A 25,460-nucleotide genomic window follows, 5' to 3' on the forward strand; every position below is an offset into this window, starting at 1 on the left:
TTAGGCCTCATGACTGAGAGGGAGAAGACTTGGGGGAGAAACTGAGGTACAGGGGGGAAGTGATTTCCCCGAGGTCACCCCAAGCTGGAAAGGGAACCCAGCCCCTTTGAGCCCCAGCCCGTTGCTTTTGACAAATCCCCCTTGAGTCAGGCTGTGTTCCCCAGGGTTTCTTGCCACCTCTCCAGAGTCCGTTCCTGGAGCAGAAGTGGGTTTCTGTTGCACGTGTGCTGCGTGTCCAGTCCGACTCTTGGCCGGCCCTTGGTCCCCCAGCTTCACCCGGGCGGTGCAGCCTGCCTCACCGTGCCATTCCTCCCCGCCAGGTGGAGTTTGCCGATCGCCAGTTACGGGAGCTTGGCAAGTTCCAGGTGGCTACGGATACGCTGAAGAGCCGGGAGACCTTCCGTCAGAACCCAGCTGACGTCAGCACAGACAGCCTGGACCTGAGCGGTGATGAGATGCTGCCGCTCAACTCCACCAGGTACCTATTCCCCCACCCCAGGGCAGCCGAGAGCAGCTGGGCCCAGGCTCCGAAGTTCCCAGGGCCTCCAATGGGGGAGGGAGTTAGAGGCGATATCCTTCAGCTGGGACCCTTCCTGCCCAGCTCTGCAAGTTCGATCCCTGGGCTGGCATTTCTCGGCCAGCCTGGTAAATGCAGGTCAGGTGGCCGTGCCTAGCTTGTGCTCTGAGCCATCTGGAGCGGACAGGGCACCGTGACGCGCTGCATTCGCCTTTGCCCCGTCTCAGCAGGAAGCCTGGCCGATCCCAGTCGGAAACCTCGGCCATGCCGGGCAGCGTGGAATCGCTCACATCCCAACGGCTGCCTCGTAAAGTTGAGTCTCTGGAGAGCCTCTATTTTACCCCCATCCCCGCCCGCGCGCAGTCCAAACTGGAGAGCAGCATTGGCTCCCTGGGCGACCTGTCCATCGACTCGGGCTGCAAGACCCGTTCGGCTCGCCGGCGCACCACGCAGATCATCAACATCACCATGACGAAAGTAACCCCGGGTCCTTGGCGAGGGGAGGGGGGCAGGGCCCTCCGAGCCCAGTAGAGCAAGGGATCAGGGCTGCGCTGGGGACAGGTGCATCTGAAGATGCTTCTGCTTCATCACACCCTCCGCTCTTCCAGCTAGCAACACCAGAGGCAGGAGGCCCGTGGCGTGTTAGCATGGGAGCTCCTCAGACCTCTCCGCTCCAGAGGCCAACCCAGGTGTCGGGCCCTCATCCCACCAGGCTTGGCTGAGTCCAGCCCTGAGCTGCTCTTGGCCTCATTGCAGAGGGGGGGCTCTTGAGTCATGGCCCCGTGGTCAGCCGCAGAGGAGCCGTCTGAGTGCGGAGCCCCCTCTTGTAGTGAGTGGCGGGGACGGTGTGGTTTGTCTGTCCCCCCCTTGTGTCCGCCCCCCCCCACACACACCCGATCTCTCCCGTGCCCACCAGTGGCAGGGGAGGCAGCTGGGTCCATGGTAGGCCATTGCTGGGGGGCTGGTGCAGGCTGTCCCGAGCTTTGCCCACCCCCCCACCCACGCTGAGGGGGCTCTGCTTCTGGGGAGGGCTCGAGGTGGCTGATCTTCCTTGTGTTCTAACACGTCAGAAACAGGCCGAGGCAGAGGAACCAGACAGCGCCAACGCGTCCTTCTACAGCGTGCAGTCGGCCCAGGCCCACCAGAACGCCCCTGCACAGAACCCCGCCAGGAGCAGGCTGCGCTCGGCCGCCTCCACCCGCTCCGTCGCCAGCTGCCGCTCTCAGGAATCCCTCGCTGGGCTGGGAGCTGCCTCTCCCGAGGAGACCCCGGGCAACCCTGCACTGCTCAATCTACCCGGCTACCGGCCTGCCACCCGCAGCTCCTTGAGGCGCTCTCAGGCGGGCAGCAGTTCCAGCCTCAGTAAGTTCATGGCCTGGGGGGCAGGGGGCGGGGGCAGTGCAGTGAATGAGGCAGGCAGCCTCTTTCTCGCCTCCGGAGCATGTTTATCCATTTGAGCCTCCGCCGAGGGGAGTCTAGTCTGGGCTGCGGGTGCAGCAGGTGAGCAGTAGGGTGCAGAGGCTGTGCGGGGTCCAGGGCTGCGGGACAGGATCAGGGTAGACCAGCAGAGCTGGGAGCGGGAAGCTCTCCCTGTAGTCTGTGTGCGAAGGCGCGCCCCCGGCTGCGACGTTAGTGTGGCCCCAGTGGGGTCTCCCAGTGGGTCTTTCAGCTCAGACTCACTAGTTCTCCCACCTCTGCCCCCTGCCCTGGTCTTTAGGCCGCAGCAGCTTCTATCTGGGCACCTGTCAGGATGAGCCGGATCCGCTGGACGATTGGAACCGCATTGCCGAGCTGCAGCAGCGCAACCGGGTGTGTCCTCCCCACATGAAGACCTGCTACCCCCTGGAGTCTAGGGTAAGAGCTGGAGAGGAGATGGCAAATCCTCCCCCAGAGAAACAAACTACTGACTTACCTGCCCGAAGATCCCTCCACTCTAGGGCCAGGCCAGACCACCTGGCTCACCCTGCTACCCTCCCGCTGCAGTCGGCATGTACTCCCCCCACTGGTGGGCACTCTCAGCAGTCTGTGGCCTGCCAGCGGTCCGTCAAGAGACTTTCCTGGTAGGTCTCCCATGGCAGTGTCTTGAACGAAGCAGTGGGTGGGCCGGGGAGGTTGGAGGCCCATGAGAAGTAGCAGAAATCTGCAGGAGGGAAGGGACCCACCACGCCCTACTGCCACCCATGCTTAGCACTTCCTTTCTTAGCCTCGGCCGTTGTCACGAGCTCCCTTCCTTTGTTCAGTTGCTTCCCCTGGCTGGTGCTTGTGGCCTGCAGCCACGTTCTTCCAGATCGCGTCAGTTCAGTGCCCTTCGCCTCTCCTCTCAGGGGCCCTGTGGAGTGCTGACCAGTCCACCCTCTCCCCCCGCTCTGGGGGTAGGTAGCTGTTAGCCCGCTGGCAGGGAGACCCGCTGGTTGGGGCTGCAGCCTGGGATGCAGGACACCTGGGTTCTATTCCGAACTCTGCAACTAACTCTGTCACCGTCCGTGCCACGGTTCCACGTCTGTAACGGGGTGATATGAGGTAGTGAGGATGGAGAAATCCATTAACGACTAGTGCGCGGATACCAGGGCAACAGGCTCCCAGACTTTACGAGATGTGACAAGAGGCAGGAGCTGCGAAGTGACTTGCCCGAGATGTTGGGTCAGCGTCGGAGCAGGTAGCCGAGCTCTGGCTCTCAGACCTGTACTTACCTGTGAGCCTGTCTCTTCAGTGCTGGATTTATCAGCAGTCTGAGCACCTGCTAACTGGATCTGACTCGGGCAGCTGAGGCTGGGACAGAGGCTAAAGATAGTCTAGGCCTGGCCCAACACCTAAATGAATACCGTGCCTCAGTTTTTAATGAGGAGCGTAGGGGTAGCGGCAGGGCGGCTAATGGAAACGAGCGTATGGAAGTAGAAATGACCACATCCAAGCTGAAAGTCAAACTCAGTTTAATGGGACCAAATCAGGGGCCCAGGTAGTCTCCACCCGAGAATATCAAAGGAACTGGCACGTGACATTGCAAGCCCAATAGCGAGGATTTTTAGTGACTCTGTAAACTCAGGGTACTACCCAATGACTGGAGAATTGCTAATATGGTACCTATTTTTAAAAAGCGGGTCGGGGCGGGGGGGGATCCAAGTAACTACAGGCCCGTTAGTTTGACATCAATTGTATGCAAGGTCTTGGAACAAATTGTAAACGAGAAAGTAGCTAGGGACATAGAGGTAAACGGTAATTGGGATAAAAATACAACATGGTTTTAAAAAAGGTAGGTTGTGCCAGACCAACCAGATCTCTTTGAGAAGAGAACTGATTTTTTTAGACAATGGATCTACTGCATTTCCTAGCTACCTGGGTGCCAGCAAGGCATTGGATACAGTTCCACATGGGAAATTAAATTATTAGTTATATTGGAGAAGATGGGGATTAATATGAGAATTTAAAGGTGGGTACGGAACTGGTTAAAGGGGAGACCACCAGGGGTCATTCTGGAAGGTGAACTGTCAGGCTGGAGGGAGGTTATTGGCAGAGTTCTGCAGGGATCAGTCTTGGGACCGATCTTATTTAGGCTTTTCATTCATGACCTCGACACACATGTTGGAGTGTGCTAGTAAAATGTGCAGATGGCACAAAGGTGGGAGGTATGACCAGTACGGAGGAGAACAGGAGTGTTGTATAAGATCTGGACAACCTTGAAAACTGGAGTAATGAAAGTGAATAGTGCAAGGTCATGCACTGAGGGACTAACAACAAGAAGTTTTACTACTATAAGCTGGAGACCTATCAGTTGGAAGTGACCGAGGAGGAGAAAGACGTGGGTGGATAGGCCGATCACAGGATGACTATGAGCCACCAATGTGATGTGGCTGCGAACAAGGCTAATGCAGTCCTAGGACGCATCAGGCGAGCTATTTTCAGTAGAGACAGGGAAGTGTTCTTGCTGTTGTTCAAGGCACTGGTGAGACCTCATCTGGATACCGTGTGCACTTCTGGTCTCCCGTGTTTAAGAAGGATGAATTCAAACTGGAACAGGTGCAGAGAAGGGCTACTAGAATGATCTGAGGAATGGAAAACCTGCCTTCCGAGGGAGACTCCAGGAGCTTGGCTTGTTGTTCAACTGTTGACTTGTTTAAGGAAGGCTGAGGGGAGCTATGATCGCTCTCTATAAATACATCAGAGGGATAAACACCAGGGAGGGAGGGGAGTTATTTAAGTGAAGCTCCAATGTGGACACAAGAACAAACAGATATAAAGTGGTCATCAACAAGTTGAGACTCGGAATTAGATGGTTTCTAACCATCAGAGGAGGGAAGTTCTGAAACAGCCTTGCAAGGGGAGCAGTGGGGGGCAAAAAACAAAAACCTAACGGGCTTGAAGACTGAGCTTGATAAGTTTACGGAGGGGCTGCCTGCCTACAGTGGCATGTGGCGCCCCTGTGACAGCTAGTAGTAAAAAACCCCAGTGGCCAGGGATGGGGCATTAGATGGGGAGGGCTCTGAGTTACTACAGAGAATTTTTTCCCAGGTGTCTTTAAATCAAGATCTGAGGACGTCAGTAACTCAGCCAGAGGTTCGGGTCTATTACGGGAGTGGGTGGGCGAGGTTCTGTGGCCTGCAATGTGCAGGAGGTCAGACTAGATGATCACGCTGGTCCCTTCTGGCCTTAGTCTGAGACTGAGGTGCGTGAGAACGTGTTCGCGGCAGGCAGCGCGTCACCAGTCTCCTGTCTGTGCCTGCGTTTCCCCAGCCCTCCCAGTCCCTGACCGTCATCACGGACGAGGAGATGAAGACGGGCGACCCGAAGGAGACGCTGCGCCGGGCCAGCATGCAGCCCTCGCAGATCGAGAGCGCAGCCGCCCGTCGCAGCACCCTCAGCACCGGCTGGGCAGGAGGCATCGCCACGCGGCAGCAGAGGAAGCGCAGTTCAGACGAATCTCACCAGGGCCCAGACACCCCGGAGGTGAGTGTCCAGCTGAGCCCTGCCCCGCTCGGTGCATGAGTGAGCCCAGGGGCCGGTGCTGGTCCGTTGACTTTCATGAGCACGCAGCGCAGGAAGGGGTGAGGCTGCGATGGGCTCGCTGTGGGGGGGTTCAGGTCCTGGGGGTCAGGGCTGCGTAGCTGGTGGCACGGAGGGCACTCCTGCTGATGCCACACAGCGTAACAGCTCCTGCCGGGGTTAGAGTGGCTGCTAGCTCCTGCTCGGAGCAGGCCCAAGCGAGGGGAGCTCTCCTTTCGCACACCCCCATTTAAACAGCCCCCAAAGTGCGGAGGGACCGGGGGTGTGAGGCGTGTGGCTGCCTGGGGTGGGAATGCTCTTCCTGGGCAGGCAGCAGATGGAGAGATCTCTAGCAGGGAATACAAATACCAGCTGGGGGATTCCCAAGCCCTGGGCCTGCTGTCTGCACTCCGGCAGCGCTGCAGGACCCTCCTCCTTCCTCCAGTCGTCTCTGGTGCGGTCGGCTCCCCCTGGAGGATGGGGCACGTGCAGCGTCTCCTCCTGGCCCGGATGCACGTCCCCGCTGCAATAACGCGCTCTCTCCTCTGCCGCTGCTGGGCTGGGGAGCAGCCAGCCAAGGTCCCAGCTCTGACTCTCTCCCTCCAGTCCAAGAAGCCAACCAGCTGCTTCCCACGGCCCCAGACGCCCAGAGAGCGGAACGAGGAGCGCAAGCGTGGCGGCAGGAAGGGCGAGCCCCAAGCGACCGGCAAGCAGGTGAGCAACTCCTCTGTGCCCCCGGAGCTGACATGGCTTGAGGCCCGGGGACATGGCTGGTTAGCAAGGGGGGTTCGGGGTCAGGATCGAGGGCGTCCTCCCAGCTGAGGGGGGATGGGCCGCCGCACCATGCCCTGCTCCGGACTCCGGCCAGCAGCTAGAGCGTCCGTCCCCTCCACGGCTTGCTGGGAGCGAAGTGACTCTCCAGGCCGGTGGGGCCCTGCCGTGCCGTGTGCAAAGCCCCAGCCATCCACCGCCCGGCTCTCTCTCTCTCCCCGCAGCCCGACCGGCGCCAGTCCATGGCCTTCAGCATCCTGAACACCCCCAAGAAGCTGGGCAGCAGCCTTCTGCGCCGGGGCACCAACCGGAAAACGACACCCAAAACCTCGCCCCGTGGCAGCGCTCGGCGGTCCCCCAGGATAGCCACGGCCAAGTCGCCCAAGGGGAAGGGCAAGGTATGGAGCAGGGCGTCTCCCCACCCCCCGCCTTGGGCTGGCGGTCCCTGTAGGCCGTCCGTTGTTCCCGGCCAGGAGCCGTTCGGTCTAGCCTGATCTCCTGCAGATCCCAAGCGAGAGCACGTCCCCCGGGTACCCCTGTACTGAGCCCGGCTGGCACTGCCCAGAGCCCTGCACGCCCCCCGCTCCCACGGGAGTTCATTGCTGTGCAGCTGCTGGCGAGACGCCGCTGGAGCGGTGTCAGAGCACCCCCTGCTGGGCCCAGCGCTCTAAAGCCAAGCGCTGCAGGCCGGGGGACTGAACGGTCCGTGCCCGGACACTGACTGGGGAGCGACGGTGTCTTCGCTTTCCCGTCACAGACCAGGAGGCATGGCCTCGCGCGGTGCAGGGCTGGGTTAACACACACTGCCAGGAGCTGGCTGTTTGGGGTGGGACCTTTCACAGACCTTCGCGGCTGGTCCCGTGGCGAGGCAGCAAAGCCCGTCTCCCTGAGCGTTGCAGGACTCCCCGGCTGCCTGAGCCGCCCACCAGGCTAGAGGTGCAGTGTCTCTAGGGGACCCAGGGGTCACCCCCCCCCCCATGCACTAGTCTCTGGCTGATGGTGTGGGGGGCCTGCCCTTGTCACGTACGAGCAGCCAGGCGGCCGGTCCCTCCCTTGCCGGGCTCTCGCTGTGGGCTGTGGTGACACTGGCTTAAAGATGGACTCAGCCCATGGACCAGCTGGTAATTCCCTCCCCTGATGCTGACCCTGCCTGGAGGGAGGCGTGGGGGGACCTCTGCTTCCCAGCCTGCCCCTGCACCGAAGCCAGTCCACTGCTGGTGGCTGCGGGCCCTGGGGTGGCCCGTGCATGGATCTCTCTGCCTAGAGCGAGGGGAACTGGCCTTTCCTGGTTTTTCCTTTACCCTGCTTCCGCCTGGCAGGGGAGACTTTGGTTGGTGAACATCCGTGCCCAGGTCTCGGGCTGCCTTACCCTTTAACCCTCTGTCCTTCAGCTGCCCCCCCCCCGAAGGCCTGGCACACCCACTGACCTGCAGTCGCTCTGGAGGGGCCCCCCAGTGCTGAGACTAACTAGATTGCCTGTTCCCTGCAGGCCAGCCGCAAGTCACCCAAGAACATGAAATTCTAACTCTCCTGGCCGAGCCCCGCTCTGTGCTGGGTCTGCCGGGGGCGAAGCTATCCCGACGGCGCCATCCTGCTATGAGCTGCTCCATCCGCCACTTTGGATCAAGCTTTTGCCCTTTCTCTCCCTCCCTGCTCTGAAGCCATCGGTGTGTTCCCGTAAGACCCCGGTCCCCAGGGCAGAGCTGGGCAGCGCAGCTGGTACCCGAGTGCTTGGGGAGGACTTCCAGGGACTGAGTCTGCTCGCTGGGCACGCTGCCAACAGAGGAGCTCTTCGGAGCTGGGGCAGGAAAACCTGGGCACTTCCCTGCGGGTGGTGAGCTGGCTGGGGAGGTGGAAGGGGGATCCTGGAGAGAGGGGAGACCTCCCCAGTGAGCCCCGAGCAGAGCCCGCAGGAAAGGATCCCACCCTTTGAGGCGTGGCCGTGGGCTATCTCCAGCTGGGTGGTTCAGCAGCCATGTCCCCCTTCCCGAACTCCTGACGTGCCCCCTTCCCCCCATGGCTGGGCTCCCTGGGCTCCCCTTCCCCTCCAGCTTAGCCAGCCCCCCGCAGAGCACAGAGGTACCTCACGCAGCCCATGGGCTCTCACTTCTCCCCATGGAGAACACCAAAGGAACCGCTCGGAGTGGGTCGCTGACCCGCCTGGGGGTGCGCGTAGCTCGGACTCTGGGGACGGGAGGCACCGTTGGCTCTTAATTGGCTTAGTGGGGAGTGAGGGTTCTTACGGGGTCTCTCTTGCATGTAACTCTAGTTTGGGTTGTTCCCTGCAGGGGGCTGCCTTCCTCAAACACTAGCATCCGGCCGGGGGAGGGAAGTGGGGACTGCAACCGTGTGGCACTAGCGGCGTGTTTCCTATGGGGTTTGGGCACGAGGATTATGGCCAGGGGAATTCCTCCGTATCATTCTGATCACACCCGTCCGTGGGGCACTGGTCAGCTTCTTGCAGGCCCTGCACTGGACATAGGGAGGGCAGCCGGGGTCCCTGGCCCAGGGCAGGTGGGGGTGGAGGTGCTTCCTCCACTGTACAGACAGGGTGGGGGTCCAGCAGACAGCATCCCCTCCCCCTCAGCTGTGTTGTTTTGGGTTGTATTGTAGCCAGCTGGGGCTCCCCTGCGAGGTGGGAAACAGGCCAGGGCCGGGCTGTTGCGCAGGTGGGCTCTGCCCCAGCCCAGGCTTAGCGCCGCTGGGCTAGGAGGGGTCCCACAGCCAAGGCCAGCTGGCGTGGTGGGGGCTGCCAGGGGAGCTGGGCGTGTGCAGCCTGGGGAGTGGGTGTCTGACCCCCGCAGAGCTGGATGGCCCACGCCCCGTGTCCATCGCAAGGCAGGGCAGCGTTTTAGCCTCGGCTCCCAGGGCGAGCTCTGCTGTATCCCCCTGCGGAGCCCCCACCTCACCTTGCGCTCAGTCCCCCCGAACTAAGGAACCGGGGCTTGCTTCCTGGAGCCCAGGTTACAATGGGCTGGGCCTCAGCAGCTGTGTTAGCCCCCCCGCCCCCCCACGGTTTATCATGGTTGAAAGCTGCTCTTCTGAGGCCTGCAAAGTCTCTGGCAGCTGAGGAGCGGCTGGGCTGGGTCAGTGCCGGGTGGCGGGACGGGGCTGCGGGGCGCTGGCAGAGCTGGCTGGGAGGCTGCGCCCACTGCCCCGCCTGGCTGGGGCTCCCTCATTTCTACAGACGCGGTAATGACGTCTCGAATCCTCTTGGCTTTCCGGGGGGCTGTGCCGGGAGGGGACCCGCCGAGCGCTCAGCTGAGGCTGTCTGGATGTCAGTGGAATGTGTCATTTTTAAACCCTTTCTACTTGTAAATAAACTGTATTTTTCTCCTGACGGCTGCTTCCGAGGCCTCGTTTTGTCTCGAGTGAGTTCCTGCCACCAGAGCAGCCCCGGCCTGGGGCCGGCCAGGCCCAGAGAGCCACCGGTTCAGGCGGGAGCTGAAGGCTCGTCTCCCAGTCCCAGCGACCACGGCCGGCTGGCTGCTCTCGGCTGCAGCGCCGCCTGCTGGAACCTGCAGGCGGCTTCAACCGCGCAGAGGGCTGCAGTCTGCTGGGCACACACGGGGTGAGCTCTGCTGCTGGCACGAGGGTGAGGGGGGCACACAACCCCCTCCATGGAGCGAGCGGCTTCTGCATGTCAGCAACCTGTTTTGTCCTCTCCTACCATCCCACGCACCTACCTCCTCTCCAGCCCGTCCCCACTCCAGGAGCTCACAGCCTGTCTCCCCTCCCCATCACACCCAGACACCAGCACCCATCCGGGTGTCCCTCACCGGAGTCTCAGGCCTGCTGCTTCTATAATGGCTGAGTTAAGGAGCCCTCTCCTCACCCAGCTGCATCTCCCCCAGCCCCTCCTCCTGCACCCTTCCCTGTGGCCTCCCCTCACCCATCGCATTCTCCCAGAGCTGCCCTCTGGCTCGCACCATTGGCTTCCCCCTCCATCCCGTTCAAGCTGCTCCTCTTCCCCCTCTGGCACTTCCTGCCCCCCCAATTGCTCTCCTGTCCCCTCTGTTCTGCAAGCCTTCACCCCCAAACTTGGCCCCCCTGCCCTGACCCACAAGGCCGCTCCCCTCTCTGCCTCTCCCTCCAAGACAGTGGCTGAGATGGCTACAAGAAACTGGCCCAGCCAGCACAGAGCATTGTATTTTTATTTAATAGAAACAGTGCAAAGTGGGAGGAGAGCTGGCAGCAAGAGGCCTGTGGTTGCTGGTCTCCTAGCTCCTGCCCCAAGCAGGTGCTGCCCTCCTGGGCATATAATGGGCAGGGCATTGCTGGCAGCTGTCGAAGGGACCCTGCCCCCTTCAGTCGTAGGCTGGGCTGGCAGCAGGGGGCGGCTTTGGTCACCCCACTTCACTAGGGGAGAGAGTGACCCTGCCAGAGCGGTGGAAGAGGGATGGGGTGGGGGGCAAACGTGGGCCTTTCCCAGCCCCGTTACTGCCGCCTTGTGCCCGTGTCCAGAGGGCAAGTCCTCTGGGAGCCTCCCCCACCAGTGTAATGTGTCTGGGGTGGGGAATGTAACAGACAAGCAGAGGGCTGGGGCTATATCCAGCCCTAGGCCTCCGGGGCAGCCAAGCCATGGCCCGGCCGGGCGGCAAGCAGACACAGGAAGAACAGAGGGGGCAGGGGAGGGCAGCGCAGCTCAGCTGTGTTGGCCATGGAGGGAGGCTGACATGGCCTTGGCAGCCGTAGACCCAGTATCGGTGCCTCTCGCAGGCTGGCGCTGTTGTCCCCACGCTCAGTCCGTGCTCTCGGTGCTGGAGAAAGCCAAAGTGCGGTTAGTGCCAAGCTGGCAGGTGCCTGCCGTTCCCGCCCAGGGGCCCTGCAGAGTGATGGTCCCCCCCCCCCCCCCCCCGGGCTCCAGCAGCTCTTGGGGTGCAGGCTGATTCCCTGCACTCTGAGCGAGCCCCTTGCTTTGCCCACCAGTAACATGCAGCTGTCACTGGGGTGGAACCCAGCAGCTCTCCACCCGCTCACAGCGAAGAGAAGGGGTGGGGCTGTGGCAGCACCGTGCTGAGCATGGGGCAGCTCCCACCCTACCTCTTGGGAAGTGCTGTACAGCTGAGACTGGGGCGGGGGCTGGGCCTTGGTGGCTCCAACCCCTTAAGAACATAAGAATGGCCAGACTGGGTCCGACCAAAGGTCCATCTAGCCCAGTATCCTGTCTTCTGCCAGTGGCCAATGCAGGTGCCCCAGAGGGAAAGAACAGAACAGGGAATCATCAAGTGATCCATTCCCTGTCGCTCATTCCCAGCTTCTGGCAAACAGAGGCTAGGGACAATCCCTGTCCATGCTGGCTAATAGCCATTGATGGACCTATCCTCCATGAGTTCATCTAGTTCTTTTTTGAACCCTGTTATAGTCTTGGCCTTCACAACATCCTCTGGCAAGGAGTTCCACAGGTTCACTGCACTGTGTGAAGAAATACTTCCTTCTGTTTGTTTTAAACCTGCTGCCTTTATTTCATTTGGTGACTCCTAGTTCTTGTGTTACGAGAAGGAGTAAATCACACTTCCTGATTTACTGTCTTCATGCCTGTCATGATTTTATAGACCTCTATCATATACTCCCTTAATCGTCTCTTTTCCAACCTGAAAAGTCCCAGTCTTATTAATCTCTCCTCCTACAGAAGCTGTTCTATACCCCTCATCCTTTTGTTGCCCTTTTCTGAACTTTTTCCAATTCCAATATATCTTTTTTGAGATAGGGTGACCACATCTGCACACAGTATTCAAGGTGTGGGCGTACCATGGATTTATATAGAGGCAATATGATATTTTCTGTCGTCTTATCTATCCCTTTCTTAATGATTCCTAACATTCTGTTCACGTTTTTGAGTAGGGTTCCCATATTTGAACATTCAAAAAAGAGGACACTCCATGGGGGGGTAACCTTCGCTGTTGCAGCTGCCCTCCCGGATGTTTTTAGATATTTAAATAGGGTTACCATACATCTGTATTTTCCCAGGAGGAATTTTTAAAAATTCCTCCCAGATGGCGATTTAAGAACCAAAAAGCCTGACCAGTCCAGGAAAATATGGACGTATGGTAACCCTACCTAAAGTTCTTTTTTAAAAAGATGGGCCTGAACTAGAAATGAGCTCTGTTTCACATGTATGGGTCCCAGGTGCTCCCTGCCCCCCTCATTGAAGCAGGTGTGCAGCGTTACTACCCTGGGAACTGCAGGGCACCAGTGGATGTGGGGCGGGCTGCAGACAGGGGTGTGGGGGTGGCTGCAGGCAGGGCAGGGGGTGCAGAGCTGGCTGGAGATGGGGGGGTGGGGCTGGCTGGAGGCAGGGCAGAGGGTGTGGTGTGGGGCTGTCTGGCTGCAGGCAGGGGGTGGGGCAGGTCTGGCTGCGGGCAGGGTGGCGGGTACTCAGGGGGAAAGCAGCTCAGGGTAGGGTGACCAGACAGCAAGTGTGAAAAATTGGGACGGGGCTGGGGGGTAATAGGAGCCTATATAAGAAAAAGACCCCAAAATCGGGACTGTCCCTATAAAATCGGGACATCTGGTCACCCTCGCTCAGGCAGCAGCACGTGGGGCAGCCTGAGCGGAGCAGCAGGACTCAGCCCAGGCCAGCAGAGCAGCGGCAAGACCCCCAGGGCCAGGGGAGCAACACCGCAACAGGGCCCAGGGCCAGGCGGCGGCCCGCATGCCTCCCGCTCCCACAGCGCCGCGCCCCTGGCCGGGGTGGGGCCGGAAGAGGAATGACATCACTTCCTGGCCGGCCGGAGCCCATCAAAGCCACAGTGCCCCCTTGCACAGCGGGGGGAAGCGGGTTACACGTTTGGCCGGGGCAGGGCGAGCATCCCAGACACGCAGCTCCTGCAGGGAACTCTAGGCTGACCGTGCCTCCCTATTTTCCCCGACATGTTCGGCTTTTTGGAAATTCCTGCCGGACGGCGATTTGAGAACCAAAAAGCCGGACATGTCCGGGAAAATACGGACGTATGGTAACCCTATTTTGACTGCTGGTGTTTTCAGAGAACTGTCCCCAATGACTCCAAGATCTTTCTTGAGTGGTAACAGCTCATTTAGACCCCATCATTTTATATGTATAGTTGGGATTATGTTTTTCAATGCGCATTACTTTGCATTTATCAACATTGAATTTCATCGGCCATTTTGCTGCCCAGTCACCCAGTTTTGTGAGATCCCTTTGTCGCTCTTCACAGTCTGCCTGGGACTTAACTATCTTGAGTAGTTTTGTGTCATCTGCAAACTTTGTCACCTCACTGTTTACCCCTTTTTCCAGATCATTTATGAATATGTTGAAAAGGACTGGGCCCAGTAGAGACCCCTGGGAGACACCACTATTGACCTCTCTCCATTCTGAAACCTGACCTTTTATTCCTACCCTTTGTTTCCTATCTTTTAACCAGTTCCCGCTAAGTGAGGGGACCTTCCCTCTTCTCCCATGACCGCTTACTTTGCTTAAGAGCCTTTGGTGAGTGACCTTGTCAGAGGCTTTGCAATGTGGTTGGCCCATGCCCGTGCCCCCCTCCGTATAGCCATTAAAGGGTCTCACCAGTCCATGGTGGAGGTGCTCTCTGGGGTCTGGACATCCTGCCTTGTCTCCTGCTGCGGCTCGGAGATCTGTGCTGGCCGTTTAGGGTCCCAGTGGACAAGCACCTTTTCGAGCCCGGCCGGGTTCCTCACCATGCACAGGAACGAGGTGCTCCAGTCCCTCCAGGAGAAGGAGCGGAAGTGCAGCTCCCGGGTCAGGAGGACCTTGGTGCCCCGGAGCTCCCTTCTGTGAGGGAAGAGGCAGGGGCCGATGAGCTGGGTGGAGTGCTTGACTGGGTGTCAGTGAGGGCCCCGGAGAGCTGTCATGGGCCTAAACAGCCGCTAGGTGTCACCCTCCCCCCACCCCAGAAACAGCTGCAGGGGCATGGTTGCAGGGGAGCGAGGGGGGTGAAGCCATGGGCACTGCACTGCACCAGGGCTCTGATTCTCAGCTGCAGCGCAGCCCCCTCCTGGCTGTGAACCACAGGGGCTCAGCGCCACTGGGCACCTTCACGGGCAGCCCCCGAGCCCGGACGCTGCCAAACTGATCCTTTAGCTCCAGCGGTTGGGACCCAAGTCCTTGGCCCGAGCTTCTCCCTCCCCAAACTACCACTGCTCAGAGCCTGTCCCTGCCAGAGCCCTGGATCCAAAGGGGTGAGCTCCTGGGGGAAGGGTCTGGAGCCAGGGCCAGGCCCCTAAGTCAGCCCCGCTGCCGGCTCTCCCTGTGCTGTCGGGCTCACCACGCTGGGAGCTGGGGGTATTTACTCACACGACGTCCCCTTTGCTCACTGCCCCGTCCGGGTACCGGTCCTCCACGAAGGAGCCGTTTGCCAGCCAGTAGATGAGGGTCATCCTCGGGAAGGAGCTCTGAGCCTGGCAGCTGACACTGAAGCGTTTCCCTGGACAAGGAGGCAAAGCGCCAGGAAGCTGCGACGTCAGGGGCCAAGGCAAGGGCATGTCCCCGTCAGGGCCTGGCTCTGGGGTCCCCTGGCGGCAGTGGGACAACGGCCCCGCCTGCCAGGGGAACATCGCCATGGGAACTGTATCCCCGCCAGCGCGTACATCGCCATGGGAACTACATCCCCGCTGGGGGGAACATCACCAGGGCAACTGCATCTCCATGGGGTGGGCCCCGCTCCTGGAGGGAACGCCAGCCCTGCTCGGAGATCCCAGAGCCCCCCCGGGGGCTGGACACACAGTGCCTGGACACCCTCATGCTGCTCAAACCAGGGTCTCTCCTTTAGTCTGGCAGGGCCTGCGTTCGGCTGGGCCCCGTGGAGTTGCTACAGGTGCAGAGTGTCTGGTGTGCGAGTGGGAGTCAGGGCTGCTGGCCTCCCCCCGTGTACGCTGGGCTCGGCCCAGGCCCTACCCGCCCCCAGCCCCTCGCTGGCACTGCACGGGGGCTAGTGAGCACGGCTGGGAGCCGGTGTCCGGCGTCGCCCTGCCCCCAGCTCACTGCGGCTTGAATAAAGCTGGGGGACGGCAGGGCCACGTGTGCTACCCCGAGCTGCTGTGATTGATTCCCCCCCATGCCCGCACAGTACCCGCTGTGCGTAGCTGGACAGAGAACATCAGTTACCTAGGGTGGGACTTTTCACGGGCTTCAGGGGGCTGATGATCTCTGGGCGCAGGCTGGAAGCCGCATCTGAAAGCGGAAGGGTTTGGTGAAAGGCAGTGGCGGGGGGGCTCCCTGGGGCACAGACTGGCACCTGGGCAGTGCACAAACAACACGAAGGAGGGCAGAGCACTTGCTACACATGGGGAAACTGAGGCACGGAGCTGTCAGGTGACCAGCCGTGTGGTGATGACTAAATCTGGCAGAGGCAGCAGTAGAGCCTCCAAGTCCAGGCTCCCAGCCAGGCCTCAGGCCGGTGGCTGCCGTACACGTTGCAGGGGTCCCAGCCCTCCTCACAGCAAGAAACAGAGCTCAGAAATGATGAACGTTGCCAGGGGACAGCAACATGGACATAACTTGGTGGGGGGAGGGGCGGAGGGGGAGCTGAACCCTTCCTTTTAAAGCCAATGAACTGGTCCCTCAAGCCCCCACCCGTTAGAGTGTTGGCACAGCAGTTACTTTTTAACCTGTGGAACTCACTGCTGCAGGAGATTATTGATGGGAATTCATAGAGTTTTAAGGCCAGAAGGCACTAGTTCTGCTCATCTAGCCTGCCCCTCCCCACCCCAGCTGACACAGGCCAGAGAGCTCATCTCCCCCCCCCCCCCCCACAGGCCCAGTAATGTGTGGCTCATGGAGGGATAGTCTTGATTAGCCTCCAGGTGCTGGAAAAGTCAAACAGGTTAGACAGCTCCAGTAAAAGCACCACACTTCAGGGGGGGGGTGGGTGTGTGAGTGAGAGCAGCATCTGCAGGGGCCTGGGGACCATGGCAGAGTTGCAGCACACGGAGAGCTCACACCGTCCGTCTGTCCCCACCCCACTACACCGGAATGGGGACAGAGCTGTTTGTCCCACATGTTCACGAGCACAAGGACCCTACACCGCCCAGCCACCCTCACCTTACCTGAGCTCTGGAAGTGGCTGCAGCCGCAGAGGAGGACTAGAGGGAGCCAGGGAACAGCTCCCATCACACCTGGGAGCACAAGAGAAGGCAGCATTAGCATGGGTGGGGAATGGGAGCAGCCCGCCCCGCCCACGGGGCGCTCCGAGCCACAGCGCCCCACCTAGAGGCAGGGGGGAATTAGCCCATTTCTATGGGAGGGCGGCCTGGGTTCTCATCCTGCCTCTGCTACTGCCTGGCTGTGTGATCCTTCCCCTCACTGTGCCTCAGTTTCCCCATCTGTACAATGGGGTAATGATACAACAGGGGGCTCCATGCTCTGCGGCTGGGGCTCAGCTTGCTAACAGGTACCATAAATACCCTCGGCCCCCAGCCTTGCATTCACCCTGCTGCTCCTTTCCTCTGCCTCACCCCCACCCCCAGGCTCCGTCCCAGCACTGTGCCCCCTACTGGCTGCCCCAGGCTCTTACCCTCCAGACACAGGTGAGCGACACAGGACAGAGCCTCAAAGGACCGAAATCGACGGCAGCTCGGCGCCTGAACCCCTTGGAGGATCTGGACCATGCAACCAAAGCAGCCACCTGCCTCCCCGCCCCGACACCCCCCCACCTTCACGGCTGTTGGGCCTCACACTCGGGCTGCGTGCAGGGCAGGGGATGGAGAGTTCCCCTCAAAGGCCTCACAGCTGAGCCTGTCCCCCCAAACCAAACTGCAGGAGCAAGGGGGCCAGGAACACTTCCCCCAGCCCCATCACTCTTGCCTTTCAGAGGAGTTTGGCACCGTAAGATTTCCCTGCTGCCCCCAGATCCCCCATTGGAGCACAGTCACTGACCACCTATAATTCCCCATTTCACACAGAGGGAAACTGAGGCACGGCAGGATGGGCGAGGCAGCATGGCTAGAGCACTGGGCTGGCAGTCAGGGGTCTATTTCCGCCTCTGCCCACTCACTGCCCCTTGGTGCCTCAGTTTCCCCTCCCACTTTTCCTGGTTTTGCTTGGAAGCGCTGGGGGGGGGGGGGGGGGGCAGGGACCCTGGCATACAGCACTGAGTGCAACCACTGCGCTGACCCCACAAGCAATTAAGCGCCGTGGCAAAGGCCAAAGCCAGGCAGTGCCGGCTGGAACTGACCCGCCAGCTCCCCAGGCCAACCGCAAAAGCGCCCGTCCCAGCCTGCCCGTCAGCGAGACAGAAAGTCACCAGCCCGTGTTAGAGCCACTGAGTTTTTTTGGGGGGGGCTCTGCTCTGGGGACCCCCCAACATCTCATGTTGGGGGGGGGAGGGAATCCCAAGAATGGAGCCCCCAGCAAATCAGCCTCTTTGGGGCAGGCTGACAAAAAAGCTGCCTTGAAAGGAAACATACCAGGTGGCTTCCCCCCCATCCACCCACCCATGCCCCCAGTGCGAGCAGCTGCTCTTTACCTAGACGTCTGCGGGCTGTGGCTGGGTCCATCCTGTCAGGCTGGGCTGTCTGCCCGGAGCCGCTCGGGGAGGAAGTATTTATCCTGTGGGTCGCTCAGCAGGGGGAAGTCCCCAGCCACTCCTAGAGCGGGGAGGGGATGTGTGTGTGGGGGGGTTGTGTGTCACACATGGCGTGTGCGTGGGAGTTCTCTGATCACCTTTGACACAATCCCCACACAGCGGTAGGACACCCAGCCCCACACCCCCCGGACCTAATGGCCCCATAGCTGACCACCCCTCGGCTCCTTGAGACCCACCCCAACATCTCCTGAAACCCCCCACTGCCCCGAGACCCACCCTCCCTAGCTGCTGACACCCCCCACACACACACACTTCCCTGAGACCCACCCCCCTGGCTGCTGACACCCCCCCCCCCCGTCCTGAGGACCCCTCCCCAGCTGCTGCCCCCCAAATCCCAAGACCCACTGCCCTGACTGCTGTTCCCCCCCAACCACTGCCCTACAACCCCCCCCGGCTGCTGAAGCCCCCTGCCCCCCTGAGACCCACTCACCCAGCTGCTGATACCCCTCATCTTTCCGAGACCCATCCACCTGCTAAGCCCCTCCCCCTCCCGCAAACCTCCCCAAGAGAAGGGCTTTTAATGGGTGAAATACAACAGTGGCTTTCCAGTCAGGCCCCTGTGTCTGTTCATTTCATAGTCAGGGCTACTGATTTTACACCTCTGCCACACACTGAAAGCACAGAATGGCCATCGGAGCAGTTGTTGGGGGAGGGAGGAGGTGGCGTTTTGGGCAGTGAAGCAAAATGCATAGACACAGTTTAGACTTATGGGCTCAGTCCATGTAGCTGGATGGTTCTGCTAAAACACGCAGCAGCGACACAGCGAACCACGGGGCGAGGGGAGTAATCATTAGGTTTCAGGGTCAACATTACAGTGACAGGCACGAAGATAGCACACACCTCTCACAAGTCGTGTTTCAGGCTGGCGGCAGACAACACTGCATGGATTACATGGGGCGAAAGGCAGAGCTTTTTCTTCCCAACCATAAATAGTTGGAAGTGTAATTTTTAAAAATTAACTCAGGTGAACTGGATACAGGGAGCCCAGGGCCGAGCCAGCGGGCCGAGGGGCGGGCCGGGATCACGGGGCAGCGCCGTGTGTACGTCGGGAGCCCACGGCCTGGCCGGCGGGCCGAGGGGCGGGCCGGGATCCCGGGGCAGCGCCGTGTGTACGTCGGGAGCCCAGGGCCGGGCCGGCGGGCCGAGGGGCGGGCCGGGATCCCGGGGCAGCGCCGTGTGTACGTCGGGAGCCCAGGGCCGGGCCGGCGGGCCGAGGGGCGGGCCGGGATCCCGGGGCAGCGCCGTGTGTACGTCGGGAGCCCAGGGCCGGGCCGGCGGGCCGAGGGGCGGGCCGGGATCCCGGGGCAGCGCCGTGTGTACGTCGGGAGCCCAGGGCCGGGCCGGCGGGCCGAGGGGCGGGCCGGGATCCTGGGGCAGCGCCGTGTGTACGTCGGGAGCCCAGGGCCGGGCCGGCGGGTCGAGGGGCGGGCCGGGATCACGGGGCAGCGCCGTGTGTACGTCGGGAGCCCAGGGCCGGGCCGGCGGGTCGAGGGGTGGGCTGGGATCCTGGGGCAGCGCCGTGTGTACGTTGGGAGCCCACGGCCTGGCCAGCGGGGTGAACAGGATCGTGGGGGATCAGCAGCGCTGCATAGAGGGAGCCCGGCCTGACAAAAGCAGGGGGCTGTGGGGTAGGACGGACTGACCGGTGTGGGGACTTCAGTAAGGGGCATCGCCGGGCAGGGGCAGAGCTTTGCAGCAGAGGGGTGCTGAGGAGCCGGTTCAAGTTACATGGGTAGCGCTGTGGGCTCTGCCTCCAGTCCCTGCAGCTGCCTGCGGGCAAGACAACTGCTGACTCACTCGGCACTAGAAAGCAGTGGGGCCCATGCTGAAACCACACACGCGCTGCCTCTCTCGAGCCCTGCCCAGAAGTGGGCTCCAGGGAAAGCCCCCAGCCGCGCTGAGCTGGTACATTTTAGGAGATTGTTCGGTTATTTATCGCTTACAAAGAACATAAAGCAAAACACGCAGACTAAGTTTAAGATCTTACAGAGACTGTCCCTAAACCTCTGACTGGCAGAAGCTGAGAATGGGCGACAGGATGGATCACTTGATCTGTTCTGTTCATTCCCTCTGGGGCACCTGGCATTGGCCACTGGCGGATACTGTGCTAGATGGACCATTGGTCTGACCGAATGTGGCTGTTCTTATGTTTGAAATGGGCCCATTTTACCAAGTGAATCGGTTCAAAAAAGAACTAGATAAATTCATGGAGGACAGGTCCATCAATAGCTATTAGCCAGGATGGGCAGGGATGGTGTCCCTAGCCTCTGTTTGCCAGGATCTGGGAATAGGCAACAGGGGATGGATCACTTGATGATTCCCTGTTCTGTTCCTTCCCTGTAGGGCACCTGGCACTGGACATTGTCAGAAGACATGAAACTGGGCTAGATGGACCTTTGGTCTGACCGAATATGTCCGTTCTTCTGTTCTTAGATTCCTCTGCATGCTGGCCCTCTCCCCCGTATTTACTGCTGCGCCAGCCTCGAGCTGCTGCAAGTTTTATCAACGGTGATTTTAGATGCACTTCCAGCTTGTTGAGGAAAATGCTGAGTAAGGTCAGGAGTGGCATCGCTCGCTGCAGAAACCCACTGGAAACACCCGCATTGGATGGTGAAACCCCACCAACTTCATCAGATCTAGCAGCTGGCCTCTCCATTTAACATTTACTTTACTGATACTGGAGAGGGCTACGTTGTTAGTGATAATCTGAGCAATACGGGTTTAAGAAGAATGCAAGAACCCCCCCCCCCATCTTCCATGGGGAATAAAACCCCTCAGAGCCTGGATTTCTGCATCAAAATATTTACAACTCGGATAAATTTTGAGTAAGGGCAGTTACACAAATACTAAGTCAGGGGTCAGCAATCTTTCGGAAGTGGTGTGCCGAGTCTTCTTTATTCACTCTGATTTAAGGTTTCGCGTGCCAGTCATACATTTTAATGTTTTTAGAAGGTCTCTTTCTATAAGTCTATAATATATAACTAAACTATTGTTGTATGTAAAGTAAATAAGGTTTTTAAAATGTTTAAGAAGCTTCATTTAAAATTAAATTAAAATGCAGAGCCCCCCGGACCGATGGCCAGGACCCAGGCAGTGTGAGTGCCACTGAAAATCAGCTCGCGTGCCGCCTTTGGCACCCGTGCCATAGGTTGCCTACCCCTGGACTAAGTATTACAGGGGGAGGGGAAGGGTTTAGCCTGGTTCAAAGGGAGACCCCAGCAATAGGAAATACAGGATTAATATCAGAAACATCAAACAGACTGAGGAATAATCCTCCACAGACCAAGGTGGAAACGCCATTGCTTGAACAGAATATCTAGTCCTTTTGAGGGTCGTGCCTCCCCTCCCCCTGTCCATGCCCGCCTGGAGCCAGGGCTAGGAGTGGGGCTGTGACTTGGGGGGGGATGGGGACAGGGGCAAGGGGGCCCAGGGCCGGGTGGGAAGCCGGCCCAGGGATGGGGCCCCTAGGGGGGCACACCCCACAGTTTGGGGACCCCTGATTAAGCACTTACAACAGAATGCAGAGAACAAGCCTGCATGGGGAATGGAACCAGGTGACCCAACTGGCCCTTTCCACCTCCCCTTTCTATCATCACTGTCAGCTGCTGCCTTGCAGGTCCTGGTGGAAAGAGCGACTGAGATCCCTGCCCTAGAGCTGGGGGCTGGGAATCTGGGCTCCTGGCTTCTTTTCTCAGCTCTGCCATGGCAAGCATCCACCCTGGGCAAGTTGTGGCTTCTCTGGCTCAGTTTCCCCACCTATAAGAGGAGGATAATACCTATAGGGGGTCACGAGGCTTACCGTGTAGACCGACTACTGGCAGCTAAGATGAGTGGCATGTGTGCCTGTATTTTGGATTTGCTTCTGCTTGCACAAGAGAGTGGAAAGAAGGGGAAGTCGTGAGTGCTTAACGGCATGGCAGAGGCACAGCAGCTGAGGCCCCGCCGCAGGAATTTGGTCCTGACACGGATCTGTTCTATTGCGGGTGTAGAGTTGACAGGGGCTAAATTCTGTCTCTCCTTCTTGAGAGCCCCATCTCCCTCCCTCGCTTCAGTGTGTTCTCCAGTGGATTGTCCAGGCCCTGCTGTGGTAGGGCTTCCACCGTTTCCTAGGGGAGATATTCCACAATGTCGCCACTCAAGTCCTTTCCCCTACAGACTCTTAAGTTTCCTGTTACTCATTTGCATTTCCAGTTCCAGTTCCATGCCCTGGAGTCACCCCCAGCACTTCCTCTCCCCTGCTGGTTTTTATACACTACAAATATTTATACTTGTTCTCCCCTTGCTTAGCTCAAGTGCAATTTAAATTCCATTCTTTGAAAGTCAATGGCTCCTGCCTCTTATCCAGCTCCATCTCCCTTCTCCAAACTCCGACCAGCTTCCAGTAAGAAGAAACCACGAGAAAACAGGCAGTGTTCCAAGTGCCATTGGGATGTCATGAAAGAGGAATGGGGATCCTGGTGCAATCCTTCTGAAAACAGAGCCCTGAATTATTCTGGCTTTTCCCTGTCATGCTACTGCTACCCCTTCACAGAGCAAATGAGCTTACTGCCCACTACCACCATCCCATTACTGCTTTCCTGTTCTGCACGAGGCCCCATGAAGTAAGATGAAAGGCTGTGGCTTGCGTAGACCCCAGATGAGTCGAGTGGTCACTTCACATAGCTATGGAATACTTCCCTAGTTTCCACCCATTATGCCCACATATTAATAACCTCTGAGGGTAGGATAACAAGCAATGGTCTTAAATTGCAGCAAGGGAGATTTAGGTTGGACATTAGGAAAAACTTGCTGGCTGGGTTGTTTAGCACTGGAATAAATTGCCTAGGGACATTGTGGAATCTCCATCATTGGAGATTTTTAAGAGCAGGTTAGACAAACACCTGCCAGGGATGGTCTAGATAATACTTAGTCCTGCCTTGAGTGCAGGGAACTGGACTAGACTAGATGACCTCGAGGTCCCTTCCTATAGTTTCTATGTTTCTAATGCTTCATGCCGTCCAGGCACTGTGTCAGGAACTGGAACCAGGTTAATCATCCTCCAGCAAAAGGCTCCTGCTGCTCACTGGTCATGGGTCTGTTACAGAGCGATTTAGGGGTGCGTACATAGGAGGTGTCATTACCTCCTGTCCGGTAGCTCTACCTTCCAGCGTTTGTAAGTACCACAATCACTCGTTTAGTAGCAGCACAGCTGCTCTTCCCCAAATCCTCTGGCTCTTCTCCAGTGCCTGCGAGACTTTTCAAGAGTCAGGGTTAGGAGCAGAGGTGCAGTCACCTACGACATGGGGGAAGAGCTGGATGCAGCTTCACTGAAGAGGACAACAGGCTCTGGAAGAGAGAATGAGGGGGTGAGGAAGAATACCCTCCCCCTACCTCTCTCACAATTGCGTTGCATCTCTAGGCGATGTTCAAATCTGGCTAGCTCTTCCTTCAGAAGATTTCTAAGAGCAGCCGCCTTCTGCCTGGCCAGACGCTATCGGCTGTGATCTTTAGGTGCTACTGTTTTACAAGTGGGAACAAGACCCCATTGTTCTAGGTGCTGCACAGATACATGGTAAGAGATGGTCCCTGTGCTGAGGAGCTAGGCAAGACAGACCAAGGGTGGCAGGGGAAACAAAGGCATGGGACGAGACATGTCCCGGGTCACACAGCAGGTCGGCGGTAGAGCTGGGAATAGACCCCAGGTCTACAATCTCTCCTAGCCCCCAGACCACATTGCCTCTCCGACAGCAAATGCTCAGCCAGAGCTGCCTCCTCCTCTCCCATCTCGTTTACTCCTTCCTCTCCTGCCTCCCATTGCAGGCTCATACAAAACGCAGCTGCCAAAACAGGTCTTCCTCCCCCACCTTGGCTCTCATCCCAAACGACCATCCCTTGAGGAGCTTGAGGACACTCTGAAGAGTCTGTAGCCGGCTGTAGTCGCCTGTGGCCGAAGGCACCCACCCACCCCGGGTAAGTCAGTCCATAGTTTAGGAGTGGGACTGGATTCCTTGCGGACGCTAAGCTCTTGCATTCTACCACTGCCGGTTGGCAAGAGGACTCCATCCCACCCTGGTGGACAATGACCTGTCTTGGGGATACGCAACTCTCTGCTGGACCACAACAATACAATATACCTGGGCAGGAAGCCGGAGCTAGACTGGCTTCTGCTGTCGCTCTCCCTTCCCAATAACGGGGCAATGCTCTATACCGCCTCTGCACCCCAGATTCTGGATACAGGCTTTCTAAGCAGCACACCATGTTGGGCCCGCATGGTTCCGCAAACACATCTTGTCCACACTCGTGATCTGTTGAGAAACAGGTGCTCCTGGTCTTCCCTCAATAGATACTGCGGAGAGTTGGTTGTTAGTGTAGACAGAGCCAAATCATTTCCAGCTGGAGTTGAGGGTGAATAGCCACCATTCTTTATTTTTCAGTGTAAATAAATAAAAAATAAATGCATGTTGTGCCCACTAGGTACATGTACAAAAAGCTAAAAACACCATTAACACAGCAGCCGAGACAATCACTGCTGACCAGTCCGAACGATCTCCCTCGGCCACAACCCAAACTCCTGTCAGGAAAAACCCAAGAGTGAATGGATTGATTTTTAGACCACGTTGCAAGGTCTGACCCTGGCTCTGTCAAAGCCAGGGGATGCGTGCACATTGCGAGGGCCCAAGCAAATTCCAAACCTGAGGTCTGTCCAGCAAGAATGGGCCCCAGCCATACTGTCTGCTCAAGTATCAGGATGGGAAGAAAGAGAGAGTGGAGTGGTTGGTGGAGTGGAGCCCAGAAATAGCTCTGGACCAAAGGGCTTTGCGCTACAAAGCCCCAGCACCTTAAGCTGCTGAAGCAGGTCGATAAGCTGCCAGTGCAATCTCTGGTGCACAGGTGTAACGTGCTCCACATGGTCAGCACTCTAAGGAAAGAGGCAATGCATTCTGCAGTAGCTTATGTCTCTGTGTAGTCTTCATCTGTAGCCCCAGGCCCACAGGGGTGACAAAGGAATGAGACACAGTGGTGAGCAGTCGGCCTCCTTAGCCAAGTGAAGACTGCAAAAAAGTATTCTTGGCTGTCCCTGTGGCTTTTCTGGCTACCTAGAATGCAAAGGGCCTCCTGGACGATGGACAGGGTAACAGGCAGGCCCACACCCTCAGCCACAGGGGTGATACCAGCCTCTGTTTCCAAACACTGACCAGTAACACCTATGTTGGGATTCACTTGCTCATCCAAGCCCCGTCTGCAGACACTGGAAGAGCAGGAGATCCAACTACCTAGGTCCAGTGAAGCAGAACTGAGATCATCAAAAAGAACAAGGAGTACTTGTGGTTATGCTCAAATAAATTTGTTAGTCTCTAAGGTGCCACAAGGACTTCTCGTTCTTTTTGCTGATACAGACTAACACAGCTACCACTCTGAAACCTGAGATCATCAAGATACCAACTGAAAGATTGTTTAGCCTGCAATTCTCTTGCCGCTTACACAGACATATCAAGAACCACATGAGTCCTTCTCTTAGGGTAGATGCACCATGAAGCGCGCAGCAGATCAGGTGCGGCTTTACGTCTCCAGAGGTGGCAAGCTGATCTGGAAAAGGTTAAATCTTGAATTCCCCAGCTGTGGTCTAGGTTACACCAGGACCACTTTGA

At 58.4% G+C, this 25,460-nt stretch overlaps 2 protein-coding genes across 9 annotated transcripts in view; one reads left to right on the top strand and one right to left on the bottom strand.

Annotated features, from left to right (window-relative positions):
- NUMA1 (nuclear mitotic apparatus protein 1) overlaps window positions 1-9,605 on the top strand; it is a 78,017-nt gene extending 68,412 nt beyond the window's left edge. For 5 of the 8 annotated variants that reach the window (XM_042840222.2, XM_042840223.2, XM_008172751.4 and 2 more), the window contains 8 exons: window positions 321-478; window positions 745-994; window positions 1,588-1,879; window positions 2,235-2,371; window positions 5,246-5,458; window positions 6,101-6,208; window positions 6,490-6,663; window positions 7,755-9,605. In XM_042840222.2, coding sequence (XP_042696156.2) covers window positions 321-478; window positions 745-994; window positions 1,588-1,879; window positions 2,235-2,371; window positions 5,246-5,458; window positions 6,101-6,208; window positions 6,490-6,663; window positions 7,755-7,790 — 1,368 coding nt within the window. In that variant the 3' untranslated portion in view covers window positions 7,791-9,605. The remainder of the gene's footprint in view (window positions 1-320; window positions 479-744; window positions 995-1,587; window positions 1,880-2,234; window positions 2,372-5,245; window positions 5,459-6,100; window positions 6,209-6,489; window positions 6,664-7,754) is intronic. The other 3 variants (XM_065596579.1, XM_065596571.1, XM_065596584.1) reach the window with 3 other exon arrangements.
- A 796-nt stretch (window positions 9,606-10,401) lies between these two features.
- Window positions 10,402-17,832, bottom strand: IL18BP (interleukin 18 binding protein). Its single transcript, XM_005292184.5, has 6 exons — window positions 17,713-17,832; window positions 16,295-16,363; window positions 15,354-15,419; window positions 14,544-14,673; window positions 13,797-14,021; window positions 10,402-11,025 (listed from the first exon to the last, which is right to left on the bottom strand). Exons 1-6 carry the CDS (start codon window positions 17,741-17,743, stop codon window positions 11,007-11,009), a joined length of 540 nt encoding a protein of 179 aa, XP_005292241.2. The 5' UTR covers window positions 17,744-17,832; the 3' UTR covers window positions 10,402-11,006.
- Window positions 17,833-25,460: the final 7,628 nt, after the last annotated feature.

The sequence above is a fragment of the Chrysemys picta genome, chromosome 1, assembly GCF_011386835.1.
Source record: "Chrysemys picta bellii isolate R12L10 chromosome 1, ASM1138683v2, whole genome shotgun sequence".
Taxonomy (NCBI): Eukaryota; Metazoa; Chordata; order Testudines; family Emydidae; genus Chrysemys; species Chrysemys picta.